Source organism: Epargyreus clarus, unplaced genomic scaffold, assembly GCF_041222505.1.
Source record: "Epargyreus clarus isolate Ecla_fem2 unplaced genomic scaffold, WU_Ecla_fem_2.2 ptg000012l, whole genome shotgun sequence".
Lineage (NCBI taxonomy): Eukaryota > Metazoa > Arthropoda > Insecta > Lepidoptera > Hesperiidae > Epargyreus > Epargyreus clarus.
In genome coordinates, this window is record NW_027332220.1 from 2164626 (window position 1) to 2181958 (window position 17333).

The 17333-nt window shown below is 34.7% G+C and overlaps 2 protein-coding genes and 1 long non-coding RNA gene across 4 annotated transcripts in view; 2 read left to right on the forward strand and 1 right to left on the reverse strand.

The window, feature by feature from the left end:
- The window catches only part of svr (Carboxypeptidase D svr), a 36321-nt gene extending 30547 nt beyond the window's left edge, over positions 1–5774 (reverse strand). For both annotated transcript variants that reach the window (XM_073078088.1, XM_073078087.1), the window contains exon 1: positions 5107–5774. In XM_073078088.1, the coding sequence (XP_072934189.1) occupies positions 5107–5556 (450 nt within the window). In that variant the 5' untranslated portion in view covers positions 5557–5774. The remainder of the gene's footprint in view (positions 1–5106) is intronic.
- Positions 5775–6442: 668 nt separating this feature from the next.
- Positions 6443–10362, forward strand: LOC140746087 (uncharacterized protein KIAA2013 homolog). The gene has a single exon (XM_073078089.1). The coding sequence runs from the start codon at positions 6626–6628 to the stop codon at positions 8510–8512; it is 1887 nt and encodes a 628-aa protein (XP_072934190.1). The 5' UTR covers positions 6443–6625; the 3' UTR covers positions 8513–10362.
- A 1-nt stretch (position 10363) lies between these two features.
- LOC140746090 (uncharacterized) lies at positions 10364–13183 on the forward strand. The gene is made up of 2 exons (XR_012102746.1): positions 10364–10399; positions 12941–13183. It is a non-coding gene; the product is annotated as an uncharacterized LOC140746090 (long non-coding RNA).
- Positions 13184–17333: the final 4150 nt, after the last annotated feature.

The following is a 17333-nucleotide window of genomic DNA, read 5'->3' on the forward strand; positions in this document are numbered from 1 at the left end:
TTTAATCAACACCGGTTAATAAGAGTCCTACTCGGCCAGAGGTGCATTACTACCTGTGACTATTAATTTAAGAACCTCATGACAATATCAGAACATATTACCGCTAGGCAGGAATATTTGTATGATAATAATTTTATGGCGGTGACAACCTTTAAATAGATTGGTCACTCATCAATCATCGATTACTCATTACTGTTTGAAAAATAGCTTGTGTGTTTTTCAGACTAATAAAACTTAATTGATATTATAAGTAAAGGCATAGCTTAATCTTTTATGATTCGGAATAGCCTGTGATTGAGTATGAGATTTTTTTTCTTTGTTTCTTTCTTTCCTCGCAAGTTTGATAATACAGCATTATTTATCTGGGCTAAAATATCATTTTTAATTATTTTAAAAAGGTATATAATTATGTCTGATCACAATATTTTTGATACTATCGATATTCTCACTATTGCCACACTATCGATAGTAGCGTATCGAATGGTATCACTAGTTAGAACAGTATAAAAACAACAAACAAAAGGCTTCTTGTAGTTATAACAAAAAGTAAAATACATTTAATCGAAGCAGCACATTTAAAATATCAATACATATAAAATAATACAATATTATCGACGTTTATTTCGATATTGTTATATTAGCAATAAACGTTACTACAATTATTAAGAATTGTAAATTTAATTACGTTTATAAAAAAGCCGCCAAGTGCGATTCGTGTCGTTCTGTTATCAACATTATAAAAAAAGACATAAAAGTATTTTGTATGAAGTTGATAAAGTTTTTGTATGACATAAAGCGTGGTTCAGCTTAATTTACATCTCTGAATAGTGCTATCCAACGACACCTAGCGTCAACGAAACGTAGCGTCAGCGTTGTACGTTTTGTTATCATATTATTGAAGTAATAGTATTGTGAAGGTGGTAGACCCCCCCGGGTTCGACTACGGCGGCATCACCACGCTTATTTCTGCCTCATAACAGCAGTGTTAAGCACAGCTGTGTTCTGGTTTGAAGGATGTGGTAAAGGAGTCATACTTTTCCGAGGCGTTCCAGCTTAGTCCTCAGCGGCAGCGGCGCATCTTTGGCGGACATTTACCAGGAATATCTTATCCTAGCTGGGGTTGATTACAGATGTTCATGGGCGGCAGTAGCCACTGCTACTTCTATATTATAAAAAAGTAGCAAACGGGCATGCAGTCCACTTGTTCGTAAGTGGCAACTGCTTCCCATGGACAATTGGCATTAACCCCAGATATGATTAGAATCCTACTTAAGATCGGTCACAAATGCTTCGCTACCCCTTATGCCATTATGCCTTGCATAAGTATCATCTTTTTAACAGTCCGCGTAAAACTGCTAGTCCGCTCTGGATATAGAAATGAATCGCGTCGCCATAGCAAATTGTAAGACTACCTGTTCGGAACAACTTCAGAGCGGACTAGCAGTTTGGCGCGAACTATACCACCATCAATCACAGTAGCATTTAACACTATTGTTATATACCAACTGGTGGTAGCAGTAATTGCCACTAAACCCTAGTTTACTTCGCGTTGTGCCGCAAACTTCCGCCGTAACAAGGTCATGACCTGCATTAGGTTAGATATTGTAACCGCCTTTCAAAATGTTCAATACGGCATAAAGTAATACATTTCGAGCAATTACATAAAACTGGTGCACGCACCAGTTTGGACAAATCACATGACTGTTATGTAAAATTAACTAATCACATACTTTTACATTTCGTTATTGCGAATGATTTATCTACTTTTAATGATAATGAGTTGTCGGTGAATTAATTTTGGTGTGCTGTTATAATAGACTTCATAAAGTGTGGTTCATAGATAGAAAGTAATTGATTCCTTAAACAGCTCGGCACCCGAGGCTTCCAGCCCGCACGTGGCCCGCTGGCCGTTCTATGTGGCCCGCGGGTCTAAAAAGAACCCAATTTCTCAACCCCGTTACTTCATATAATAAAGCAATCGCGGCCAATTCCGACTGCTCCCAATTCCGATCTACCATTAACATTTAAAGTAACGCTCCTCCCGCACACCAGGTGTTTACGAACGCCGTCCTTCCCCGGATTGCTTGCTGGACGGTTCGAGCTCCCACTCTTGCCGCCCGCAACCCCCGAAGCCCCCTTTTAGTCGCCTCTTACGACAGGCAGGGGATACCGTAGCCCTATTATGGTCCCGGAACTACAGGGACCACCCACAACCAAACCTGAGAATCCTACTTAGTATGGTGCTATGAGCATAGAAAGTTTCATATATTTTAATATTGTGCATAATAATGAGATGCATCGCAAATTTCTCTTATAACAAGTTATCAATTTGCATTCAACTTTCTTATCAGACGACAGCTGCAAGTGATTAAATGTCAAGGACCCCATGTTTCTCTATTTGCATAATTGTTGCAGATTGTCATTTATTTATTGAATTGTTACGTAATTAATCGAAACAAGCTCTTTGTTTTTGAAAATACACATTTTACTTTTTTTTTGCAAATCCAAATTTTATGCCAGAATAAACATACCCCAGTACATAGCTTATGGTAAGCAATATGCAGGATATGTGATCAGTGAAGTACCAGGTTCAAATCCAAAATTTGGGTAGGTATCTATTAGAAAACTAGTAACCTTTCTTGTCTCCTTTACTTTATGTGCTTAGAAAAAAATAGAGCATTCTAACCTTCGATCAACAATACCAATATATTCTTGATCCAAGATTCTGACATAGACCTCAGAGGCAATGCATCTATGACCTCAGGTAGGAATTAAATTTCATTTGTGTTCAATTACAGACCAGTGACCACTTAAAATCAGAACTGTTTGCAGTATTTACATGTTTCTAACCTCACTATTATAAAAAATACTACTTATAATAACAAATACATAAAAAGTCCCAGTCTTAATTTATGTATTTATAAAATATGGTACCTTCACCATCTTGACGTATTTCCTCACATATGTTATCTATATGACAGCAGTAAAACGTAAACAACTATCTACATCCTCTATCCATACCCTTGCCCTGTGATGTTGACCCTAAGGTCTTGCAGATATGATAGCTATAACTTGCACAGCAAATAACGGATGTAACTCATCATAATTGCAGCTCGTAACAGATAACAGGAACAGTATGCACAATTATTGTTTATATTCCTTTTATTATTTTGCAATAATATAATCATTATAAATCATTAAATTAAATTGCATGAAGTGTAGACTCATTATGTATTATGACTTTCTGTATGAAATTGAAGTAGAAAATAAGTGGACTGATAATGTGTAAGTGATAACTGCCATCCAGAAATCTGGCTACTAGAAGAAAATAGTGGGACAAAAATATAGCCACAAATGGAGCTGGTACCACAGCCAAATGGAATCTTGAAGGGACATTTAGGTTTAAATTGGTATAATTAACTTCAGAGTATAATGCAGAGGATATATAATACAGAGGATATGTAACTACCTTTATAAATTCTCCGTTCCAAGACCAAAATAGGGCTAAGGTATCCCTCTGCCTGTCATAAGAGGCGACTGAAAGAGGGTTTCCAGGGTTGCAGATTTTTAGTGTTTTAAAAATCCCAAATAACTGTTCAATGATTTTACAGCACCATGTAACTTTTGAAGGATTCCCCTACATTAACAAAAAAAGGGAAATCACTGAATTTCCTTATCATATCAAATTGTTATTAATAAAAGCCAAGGCAAATGACTTAAATGGTGTAAAAAAATATACAACTATCATAGACCTGTTTGCTCAGTTAAATAGAAAATTAAAATCAACTCTTTATTGTTATGTTGTTCAGCAGTTTATCCTCATAATTTCAGATCCAAAAGGTCACATTTGCTTGCTTAAATAAAAAAACATTGTTAATAGAAGGACCTTATATTTTGGCTGATTATATAGCCATAAGAAAATATTTGATTATTTTCATATTCATTGAAAGATATTTTGTAAATGTCTACATTCTTAGCAGCACACCAAGGCTACACATGTCTACTACATGTCTTTCTCATTCTGATAGGAAACCCATACACAGCAGTGGGTCAGTAATAGGTTGATGATGATGATGAATTATTTGATGGATTGATAATTTAATAATGATTGGTTTAAGTACAAATCAATCAACATCATTAAAATATGTATCTCATCACAGATTAAACCCAGAATCCTCTGTATAGTAGACTTATATTTCAAGCTATCACAAGCAATGCAAAGAAGAATATTTCACGGAATATGCCAGCTCAGCTTAGAAACAGCTGAGTCAGAGATAAAATAAAAAATATTTTATTTTACAAGTGGACCTGAACAACTGAGAAAAAAATTAAGACCAACAATTACAATACTTTAGAATTACTTTGTTACATTGACAAAAAGTACAAATACTTTGTCATGTTTTGTCACAGAACCATTATTTTTGTTGAAACCTTCAAACTCTTGTATTTTTAAATTGAAAACATAAATCACTTGATTTTAAAATACAATTGTTTAGTTAAAAATTTGAATAATAAACTTGTAGACCGGAATTTCATTTATTTATTTGAGCTAACTGATAATAAATGATGATCTAAATTATAATTTTATTCACAGCAAGCAAAATAAGGTATTAATTAAAAATGGCTACAGCTTTAATAAGATTCTTATAATAAAGTTTTAACTCAATATTATTTATTTATTTAGAGAGTCTAATGGAATTAAGATTATTTATTAGATATTACATAAAATATCTCTGTTATGTTCATAATAAAATTATGGTTGGCAACTACAACAAATACAAATACAAATATACAAATACAACAAATACAAATACAAATATAAAGTCTATCACAGGTATTACTATAACACACACTAATATAAATAAAGTTGATATTAATAAAAGTCCATAATAAAGATGAAAGGATCACCAGTCACATATATATTTCCTTGTCTCTTTCAAAATGAGTCTCAAATTTGATTACCAATTAGACAACTCTTATTGTTTTTTTTTGTGAAATAACATTTGTATAATTATGTTGGGTGTGTGAATGATTTGGTGTTGAAACCTTCTGAATTGGTGGGATTGAGGGTATTGTACTTACCCTATAATTTAAAAAATCACTCACCTTACTATGTTCAAATCCATCCGGATTAAGAGACGGCATCAGGTGTATCTCGGTGGAATTCACGAGTTTCGTGACCCTGTCGTTCTTTCCATAGTTTACGAGCAGGTATTGCGCCAAGTACACCATCAACTGCCGCCCAACGGATTCGTCGCCGTGCATATTCGCCACATACTTGAACGCCGGCTTCTCCGCCCGCTGTGCGTTAACACCTTCACTGATCTGCAGCACCAACAACTTGCGTCCTTCCACTGAATTCCCTATCGAATATACTTTCGCCAGTTCCGGGTACGTACTCACTAAGTTATCGAATAAAACCACTAAATCAGCGTATTTCGTGTACTTCGGCTCCTTGAGAAACGACTCGTCGTCCTCCTGGATCGAGCGTGGCGCGCATCCATTAATGAATACAGCAAATACGACGAACAGACCAACGTGAAGACACGAGACCATGTTTGCAGTTCGCGACGACCATACGTTTTGATCTCAACCGCGTTTATATGCAAATGTAAACACTTAAGCTTATCACAGTAAACATTGTACGGGAACCCCGCACGTTTCGTTTGTAAAATGATAAGAAAGGAATGGGAAAGTTAAGTTACTGTATTAATCACTGTTCACACCCCGACAGCTGAGCTGACGTATGCGTATTGACGTTTAACAACCCATAGACTGACACAGATTGCAAAGATAATCTTGTACCAAAGAGAAAGCAAACCTTTCGTTTGAGTGTGTTGCAATACAATGAATTCTAACTTCCCATTTCGATATACCATTTTAATTTTTATTTTACTATTTATTTTATTCACTAAGAGAAGTCATGTAATAATGCATTGCTTTACGCAAGTAGAAGATAAAACCTTATAAAAAATATAAGGTATGTAAATACATATATGAAATGTATGTATATTAACGAAGTCTCTTCGTGCTAATAATCGTCACCATGTGTGCTATTGAACAAATAATAATAATAAGTGCCCAATGAGTAGTTGGTAACTTTTTTTTTTAATTTTAAACTGCACTTTATTTAGGGTAAATTAATGAAGGGTGCCACCCTTCATTTTAGCTGCCTAATAATGTCAAAACATCGTTTTGATTTCCAAAGATCTTAATATTTTAACTTTACTTTATTTCGTTTTTAATTTAATCCTTTTTCAATTATAACCTACTTAGTTTTACAAGTTTCTTGGTATAGTAAAATTAAATACAGTTTGCCTTTTTTATTTATCAAAAAGTTTATTTTTATTTAATAACAAGTCTTTTGTATATTTTTGTTGCATTATCAAAACGCAATTTATAACCTGTCTCAAGTGTCTCAAGCTATCAATAGCATTGATAGCTGTTCCGTTTCTGAAACTGAAGTCTGAAAGAGTTATAGCGATATTGCTTCACTTAAAATTTGCAATTATTGTTCATATAGTGTTATAATAACTGTTATCAACTATTTACGATGACAATCACTGGACTAACTTAAACATTAGTACCTGTCGACGTCAATAATTACATTGTGAGTGTTTTGGTAATGGAAAGACCGAATCCGAATCTGAGCGACATGAACCGACGCGCCGGGGAGATAGTCCGACGCATAAACAGACTTACAGACGGCCCTCTAACCAGAAAGAAGTTAGTAATTCTACTCCTAGTATTTACATTTCTAATATTATACGTAGGTCCGTCATTATTAAATTGGTTGTTTTACTCTGAAAGTGCGTCTGTCAGCAAGCAGAACGTTTGCCACCGGAAGCTTCTGGAGCCGTTCCAAGACGCGTTGTCAGAGTACGATGCGTACATGAGGCTAGAAACAACTGCTACTTTATCTACAATCGGCCATAATTACGTGCCTTACGTCGGCAACGGCCTCTTAGGGCTGGCCTTAGAACACGACTCGTATTTGAACATTAAATATGGAAGGACATTATCCCTCCCTGTATATTACCATCCCCTGTACATTGTTGATGACTACGAAATGAAGGAATCTACAGTAGTGGAGTACAAAAACGGAATTGTGCACAGGTTTCACTGCAGCAGCAGTGGCTTGCATGTTACCTATCGTTATTATGCACATAGGACTATACCGTCACTCTTTGTCCAAGAAATCCATGTTAACAACCCTGAGACAGATGTCAAGTCATTGAAATTATCAACTCCCAGGGTATCCGACTGGCCCACGTCAGTGAAACAAACAATAAAACTACACCAAGGTGTTGACATCAAGGAATATGAGGTTGTGACTGGTATGATATCTATACCGGAAAGTGAGAATGTTCTGGCAGTTTCCGTTGTATGTAGGAAGATGGAGAACACCATTGATATTGATGCCAGAGATGCCTTAGACGTTCTAGTTCTAACTACAGTACAATACAGCAGACCAATTAAGAGGTCAGACTATGCAAAACATAAGGATATTGTGGAAAAGAAGGCTGTAGATGAGATGGAGAAGGCCATCGCATTGACAGGAGACCGATCAGCAGTCAGGGCTCTCCGGGATAACCATGCTAGAGTATGGCAAGGGCTTTGGTACACTGGCTTCTATATCTCGGATTCTAAAGCTGAAGGAGTGATCAATGGTGACAGGATCAATGCAACAATATATGCCATTCTATCCCAAGTGAGGAGTTACGAACATGAGGAGCATATCAAACCGGCAACAAAATCAGAGATCTTACGTACATTGACCTACTCTGAAGGTTGCTATGAGGGATTTTCTACATTGGACGCATTCAACTTATGGAAGCCTTTGAATTCCCTGACCAATTTGAATGCTGTAGCCAGTGTGTGGATGTTGACGTTAGAAAAGCAAGGATGTCACAACTTACTCAAAGCTGGAGCGAGTGGTGTCAACCAGGCGATGATTCTCAGCTTTGGAAGCTTACGTTTTAGCAATCAACATTTGGAGTATAACATTCATCCATCAAAACTACACAGGGATTTCCTGTTCCGTCGAGTCAATTATGGTAACATGACACATGTGAACATAAGTGTTATTCTACAAGAGGATAACAAGGCAGCTATATTTGTCGCTTTAGATAGATCGGACAAGACATACTATGCCTGCGACGGTGGTTGTCTAGACTCACCAGTGCAATTGGGACCGTACAGGAAATACTTTCCAGTTAAACTGACAGAGCCGTTGACAGCAATACTGTACATAACAGCTGATAAGCAGCACATGGAGGATTTGAGGCACGCTATTCACGTGCACGAGGTTGTTGAGGCACCGGCTCACGAGAATCACGTCATAGCACTTCATAAACACGGCCACTCGTTAGGTGGCTTGAACCCTCTGTTCTGGGTGTCGATAATAGTGTTAATAGTCATGTTCCACTTATTCCTCTGTAGGATAATAATGAATGAGTTTTGTGACAATAACTCAAACGTTAGTTACAAAAGGTTGTACAACAAAGCTTGAAGGAATTGCCTTATTGTGCGTAGTAGATGGTTGTACCATTTGTCCACGACTGAGTGTTTAGGCCTAAAGCTTGGGATTGACATTTACGTTGTTATGTTCAAAAGTTCTTCATACGTGATAAAGGTTGCCGCACATTATGGGCATGCCGCACCGCAATGCATTAATGGGCGTAAAGACATGGGTGAGGAGATAAGATTTTCTATCCTAGGATGAGATTATCACTAACTTTTTTTTTATTTCTGGAGTGGTCACCACATCTGTGTCATACACAGAAGTTTTGATCTCTGAGTGTGTATTTATGGTTCCATAGCATCCACTATTCTAGTGTGGAGTTATAAGTGTATGACATCACCTTAATTATAAAATAATTGTTCTTAAACCTGTTACTATACATATAATAACAGAAGTGAGTGCAAAATTTGCTCAGGAAAGTAATGTCATTGTATGATGGATCATACAAAATGTATGAGAGTATGATAATTTGTGAATTTTGCTTTGTGCGCGTTGTGACGGCGTAGCCATGTGCGGTGATCTTTAAAACACTGCCACATTATTTCTCTCTTTACATTTAATTTAGTAGTTACCATTCCACACTACAGCATTCAGTTGAGACAATTCTAAAATATGAATAATTCTGTATTTTTTAAGAAACTGATGTAGTGATTGACCTGCAAGTCATGCGCTTCCTTTGACAACCAAGGGTCTACACTCACTGCTGGCACGGCATGGCAAGGGAATTCTTTGCTAATAGAAATGAGTCGCAGTTTTGTTTTTGTACCAATGCTGATGATCATTTAAATTTAATTTATATTTTCAACCTGTTAAGTTATAGTTCTATTCTTCACATGAGCAACGGCAGTGAGCATAGGCCCTAAGTTAGATTGCCCCACATAAGTGCCTAGAAGAAAGTGCCCTCGAAGTAAAACCATAAAGGTTTCTACCACCTTTAAACCAATACCTTACACACACTGAATCAAAAACTTATTATATGAATACCATATTCCCTGTAATACTTAATTATTGCAAAATGCAATAATCTCTAAAAACTCAGCAGTTTTTTTAGATCATTCGTGTAAAACTTTCGAGACTATTTGATAGTTTTATTGAAAAATTAATTGTTTCTACGAGTTCATTTGAAATGCTCATTATTGGCTTATTGTAATATATTGTAATGAATAGTATCACATTGAATATAAATGTAATCACAGACCAAAAAAAAATTAGACAATGTCTCGATATTCACCTTTTTTGGTCTGAAATTTAATAATGTTGCAATCTTAGTAAGCGTTTAGTGTTCGTCTATTTCTCAATATTCTAAATTAGGGTCCAATGTGCTTTTTCTCCAATTTATTAGATAAGATAGCGTTGAGTTTAATATCAATGTCCATTTCGATGCAAACATGTCATGTATATCTTTGGGTTGGAAATGGCTAAGCTAGGGCCCTGAGGTCGATTCTCGGCGAAAATATTTTTTTGTTACATTTATTTTTATTTTCGACGTAGAAAGCAAACTGGTTGCTTCTTGTATAGGCATCAATTTTGGATGAAACACCGTCCAAGTCTGTTCAGTGTTTTCCAAATTTAGATAATATTTAAAACCTTTACACTTACAACAAATATTCAATTTTAATTTCTCTATAGAATTCTATGTTTAAGTTACAAAAAGTTTTCATTTATTTTTCAATAAAATCAAAATGGAGTAGCTATAGAATGTGATATTTAAACAACTATAAATTTAATTAACAGTATTGTATACAGTTTATTTAGACTTGAAATTATTTGATCTCTAGAATATTCTTCATAATTGTCAAAAAAAATTGTATTCCATTTTATTCCTATTTTTTGTTCCTGCTTTATTAACCCTTTATAAGGCCGAGAAAACTAGAGGTAGTACAGAAATGAAATTTTGATATGTTAATATGGGTATTTTTAATTGATTTTTAAGATTTTTTTTAAATCGGAAAAGTCTTGGGAAATGTGTGGAAAATTTGGTGGCAGTATATGTGCCACTGCCCATACTATGAGGGTAATATTTCTGTAAATTAAGTAAATTCCATTTTTTTTTCAATGTTTACATTTTATGAAATTAGAAATAAAACCATGTAATAATTATCAACACAAAAAGATTTATTTTTAGATGCTTTTCTTTATAAAAATATGCTTAGGTCTAACTAGTGAACATTTGAGATCTTTTGAAACTTTGGTTCTTTACATTTAGTATTATTATGCTCATCAGTCAATATTTCTTATAAAATAACACACATAAGAGCTAATTCAATCTTCAATTCTTTTGGTGAAATTGAGTAAAACAAGGGAAAGCACAAAGAAATACTTTACAAGTCGTACATGACAACTTGGTTCTTACGTTATTTGTCTTTGTACTACACAAACGGCATCTGCGCGGTGTGTCAGACTTGTCTATCAAATGTTTTCCAACATCTTGGAAACGAATGTCGTCATGCACTCCTACGACTTTCTGGTAGTTGGTACTGCCTGTAGCTCTCTTCTTCTTTGCAATAAAATTGGGTTCGCTAGAAAGGCTCCTCTTTCTCGATGTGTAGTTTCCGATAAGCGATCTAGCAATCGAGATGCGAAACTGTAGATTCGATGGGGGTCCATGATTTCGCGGTGAAACAGATTGTAATATGAACGCATTTGTGATAGCTAGATCGATTAGGAAATAAAAAATCCGGCACCACCAACGCCTATTCCGTCGTCCAACCTCATATGTGCCTCTTTTTTGATCGAACCTATCGACTCCTCCCATCCTCTTGGTGTATTCAGTGATTGCCAAAGGGCAAGGAAAACTCTTCTTTGTGCCATCCTTCATCGTTCGTTGACAAAAAGTTTTTTCCATAGGATGAAAAGCTGTACTCAACACTGTGACGTTTTTTGTATCCTTCCAAATCATGAACCCAACATTATTCTTCACTCTCCATTTGTAGTTTCCGCGGTCAAGCTTTACTTTCCCTTTTTTCCCTTTTACGAATTTCGGTAAGTCTGCTCTATTTACATTTACGGTGGCAGTGGAGTAAATACCATGTTCATAAAGGTATTCCATCAAAGGATATGAGGAAAAAAAATTGTCGAAAGCAACATGAGCTTGAACTTTCTCGTCAATTAGAGATTTTGTCAGGGCTTTGACAACATTGGCACCCAAACCTAACTCCGGTGTATTATTGTCATTTTTACCGGTGTAAATTTGAAATTCATATACATAACCAGTTACACTATCTGCGCGAACCCAAACCTTGAATCCCCTTTTTATGGGTTTAGCTGGCATGTACTGTTTTAGAGATGATACGCCTTTGAACCGTATCATAGCTTCATCGATGCTCTGAGAAGTAGTTTGTTTCGCTTCTCTTTGGCATGCACAATTCAATAATTCCAAGACAGGGCGAACTTTGTATAATTTGTCATATTCCTGACTTGTTTTTGCAGGAGTCTTGGAATTATCATTCAAATGAAGATTTTCTAAAATTTTTTTGAACCTTTTACATGCCATTACTTGCGCAATTTCGTCCACTCTAAAAAATGGGTCACTAGACCAATATAGGTCTATAGATGGTAAAACATGTATACCCATCAGAATGATAATTCCCAAAAACGCATCAATATCCGATTTTCTAACAGGTTCCCAATTTTGGGTCTGTTTTTGAGAGGCATACAAATTAGTTTGCTCAACTATGTGATCAACTACTTCTTCAGAAAAATACCTTGAAAAATAAGCCACTGGAGAAGTCCTGCTCGGAAAAAAAACTTTAGTTTTCAAGGTGGCTTCGTCAAATTTATCAGCACTTGGCCTGTCCGACCACATACCTTTTCTCCAGTCATTGTCGTCCTCATCTTCTGAAGAAGAGTCTGCAGAAGATTCCGGAGAAGACTCCAAAATATGCCGAGAGCGCAGATTCGATACTCGTGAAGGCCTGACTGGTCGCAATATTTCTTCGTCTTCGCTATTTTCAATATCAGGTACTCCTATGTTAGGATCAATATTTTCTATTTCACCTGCATTAGGAGAAAGCAAACCCACATCTACTGGACTCCGTCTTGATGGTCCAGGTGTTGGACTTCCTTGATTTTGAACAATATCTTGGTCTTCTAACATCGCACGAATATCAAAATTGGTTTCTATACCATCTTCGCCCTCGTACTCATCTTCTGAGTTGTCAGGATCTTCAGGAAGTCCAAACATCTGCTCAAGTTCATTTACAATATCTTCATCACGCAAGTACGCCTGCAATACAAACAGGCAATGGCATTTATACTGCCACCAAAACATGTCAGTGAGCAGGCAGTGGCATAGATACGGCCACCAATAAAATTTACAATAAAACCAATTTCAACACATTCATAGCCAAAATTACACGTAAAACGTAATAAATAAAAACAAATGAATAAAATAAATTACTTTTCTTACCATTTTAGCCAAAATCTTAGAAGATGCAACTGGATGAAAAATTCTAACCGAAAATCACAACTTTCAAGCGATAATGGACGACTTCAAATTGACAGTTGTCAAGCATTTGTCAAAAGGATGCTCATTTTTGACGTAAAAATCATTGATGCTGCCATCAATAAAAAATAAAATACCGGTGAAAGATACAGTCGAGAATAAAAAAATATTTTTTTTGGTGGCATGTATACTGCCTCTACCTTGAAAAGGGTTAAGTTGAGGATTGTAATATTTCGCTTCATATTATTACCACTAATACAGCATTGGGAAGTGGTAGGACCCTGATGATATTTGGAGATGCTGTGTTGGTAATAGGTGAAGTTTACTAACTATATATTTATGTATTTCTCGCTTACATATAGAGAAATGGAAGAGTAAATAGAAGTAGCGCCATTGAATAATCTGTATTGCAATCTTTATTGAAAAAAATTATACTTATTGCTTCCATAATATTAAATATTCCGTAAAATATAATAAGAGAATATAAAATGTACAAAAACATACATAACAAGACTATTTCTACGATTTTTGCGTCTTACTCAATACTTTGTGTCCATGTATTTCTTTGGCAAGGAGGCCTAATGCTGCAACCACACGCTTGGCGCAATCAAACCTCAACAAACGCACAAACGTGTGGACGCGTCGCGAACGCTTGCGGCTAATACTCAAAAACTGACACTATTGGATCGGCTACTGTTAGGGTCCTGGGACTCAAATAAAAGAGTGGACTGTAACTATAAGGCTGGTTTAATAAGGCCGCTTAATTACATGGGGGTTATCCCGGTCAAAACAATATTTTAGCTAAATCGTCCGTGGCCGAGGGAGGTCGCAAGCGTGAGTGTTCAAACGCTCTCTCCACACGTTTGATATTGTAACGGTTTGTTGAAGCTTGGCAAGCGTGTGGACGCAGCATAACATATGTAATGTAATATGTTATTATACTAATTATTATTAAAAACGTGTAAATGTATACCCAGCACAAAAAGAACACCTTAATTTTTAAGTAGATATATTGTATAAAGGGAAATGCTGTATGTTTGTACGTATGTATTAAAATATAATGTTGTTCATTAATTTATTTGTTGGAACGCCGCTGCGGTCCCTTGACGAATTGTACATAATAATAATTATATTCTATACAATCGTAATATAGAAATAATTATATTGTTATAAGATTCTGGTGTATATTTTTCAAATTAAACGCCAAGTTATATATGTTGATATGTTTTTTATTAATATGTCCTATCCAATAATCAATTAAAATTGTTTCTCATGACTTCTCGAAACTAGCGCCCTACGTATATTGACGTCAGCAAAGTTTTCCACATAAGTAAATATAAGCCCAAAACTAGGGTCATGGTCAATCCAAGGCATGGCCACCTAGCACAGCAGAAGATATGCCTTTATCAAACCATAATGAATTTAAAACTCATTTTTATCTCCTCACGAGAGTTTTTTATTAACAGACCAGTTTACATGTCATGGACATATATCATTATAAAGTCAATTAGTCCAACTAAGTCTTCTAGATAGGCAATGTATCAGTAATCGACTTCAGATAGAACCTCCTGCTCTATATGCAGTATTACCTTCGATCACTAAGTTCTTATTAGTGATCGAAGAGTATTACAATCGACAATGGGCGGCAGTGACCATTTACAGCATGACTGGATGTTCGTTCATTACCTGAATCTTATAAAAAGCATAAATATAATAGTAATTGGGTAATAACTAATACTTAACACTATTCGGTAAAATAAAACATCTCATTAAAAATGACTATAAATATATTTACAAAAAATAGCTTCTAAATATCTTTTACAAGGCACTTTATGAACGGTTAACATAAGAATTTATTACAATCACAATTTCATTATTATTAACATCGATTTTGTATCGATATAGCCATAAAATCGATATTATTATCGATTCCAGAGGCTTTGATACCTGTGCAGACATAGTTTGTTATTTGGGAAGAATTTTAATTAAATAGTATGGTAAAAAAAACTCTTGTCTGTATATATAGGAAAATCATTGAAAAATAAAAATCTCCTTAATCATTTAATTAATTTCATAGTCCAAAATATTTATATTTTAGCCCTTTTAAAGTTTTTACTATGAAAACAGTAATAAATGACAGGATACAATACATAAAAACTGGTATTTTAATATGAATAAGGAGACTTATTTTCATATATTATCCATTCTTAGTCCAAACATTAACATGACCATTCTACGAAAAATATGGTTTATTGTAGGTTCGCCACATAAGACAAAAGTTACATTTCATTTTGGACTTATACAAAATAAGGTTTTGAATAGTACAATACTATTTGCGCAAGACTTACATAATATAATTTATAGACAACGTTTTTAAATACTATAGTTTTTTTTATAACTTCATTATTTTATTAAGATTTCGGTTGTATAAAATATTTAATTTTTCGATGAGACAATTTTTGTGTATAATTTGGTTCAATGAATTCAAATCCAAAATGACGGCTACATGGTCTCGCTCACACATTATGGAAACCGAGGTACTCATAAATAGAGATGCAAATATGTGAAACAATTATATGAGACAAAATATAACTAGTATGTAAAAAACAAACAATTGTCATGCGTTTAACGCATTACTTACTTTTGAAGTTACACAAAATATTATGTCGATTAAACAGTTATACCATCCATATAGAATTATAGAGAATATCCTTCCATCCATCCATCTGATCAACAATATGCAGGGTAAATTTTATTTAACTATTTTTAACACTTTTAAAAATTGATTCATTATGTATATTTTATGTATTGATTTGTACCTTTAAAATTCAAAATATTGATTATAAATTTTCCTATGTAATTAAAAAAATAAACTTCATACGATAAACTATATTCTATGAAATATAGAATTCGTAGAATAAAAGTAACATTTAGAATGCACATTATTTATGAGTAAAAGTAGTATTTGAAAATTATTACTTACATGATAAAAAGGCACATTCAAATTCAACCATCAAACTGATGGAAAATATATCGCAACGGCGTCCAAAAATGGCAACATTTAATTCATAATAAGATATATTCTTAATTTATAAATTAAGAAAGGCACATCTAAATCTATAGTCGAAAAGTAAGCCATAGATGGCAGCACTTGTTACATATGACTCGGAGTCTGTATATATTTATTATAACTTATTTAATAGAAAAAACACATCTTACAATTAGTATTAAAGTATATCAAAGGTACGTAAGAGAATGGTCTGGTACATAAATTTGAACTCTCCGATGGCTGGAAGAACAACTTATCCACTTAATTGCAAAAGTAATATATTATTCTTTATCATATTCAAAGATTATTAATATATATCTACTACGGAAATGATCACAAATCTCATACATTACAATAAATCACAGATGATAACCAAAAATTGAAAAAAAGTTGTTTCACACCTATTCTTTTTAATATATAAAAATGATATTATTATTAGCTACCCTCTAATAAGTCGTGAACATAATGTCTATTGCAACAATATCCTTTATTTGTATAAAATATTAGACTCTATGGGCTCGTACACAAAACTGCGATGCGACGTCGCATCGTAAAAATCTGCGAGTACCCCGACGCATCGCAAAAACTTGCGAATTAATTCGCACCGCGCATTCCTGCAATGTTTCGTCACACTTGTTGTCGCCATTTTTAGTTCGTTCTGAGACAGCGTGTGGGGAAAATGCACAGACCTGTATTTGTTGGGTGGGAAGACGTATGTATACTTTAATGTAAAAAAAAATGACAAGGTACGACGTTGACTTTTCATATTACTGATTGAAGAACGCCGTTCTTTGGGAAACTAAATATAAAATTAATGATATATGATAAATGGATGAACTCAAAATCTTCTTTGTTACTCTTTACTGTATCTCGTAAGCAAAAACAAAAGTGCGACTTTTTACGATTCATGTCGCGACCTAGTTTTCAAAATAAGTTCAGTACGGTTGACGGTCGTCGAAGGAATGGTCACGGTGGGAGACACCTTGACACACGAAATCGCATCGCAGCAATTCGTGTCGCGTTGCGAATTCGCATCGCGTCGCATCGCAGTTTTGTGTACGAGCCCTATAGCAAGTTTTTAACCACCAGAAATAAAAAAATAAACATTCTTAAGTAAAGATACATAGTACATACATATAAAATTTTACAACTATTGTGCGTCTACAAATAGCATTTAAAGTGGATAAGATGTTTGCTTCATTCATATTGGTACCTAGTGGTATCTTATATGTAACATTAATTTAAAACATTGTATTACATATTTTAATACATTTCGCAACGACACTCGACAACATTATTGTTCGGAGGCAATATAA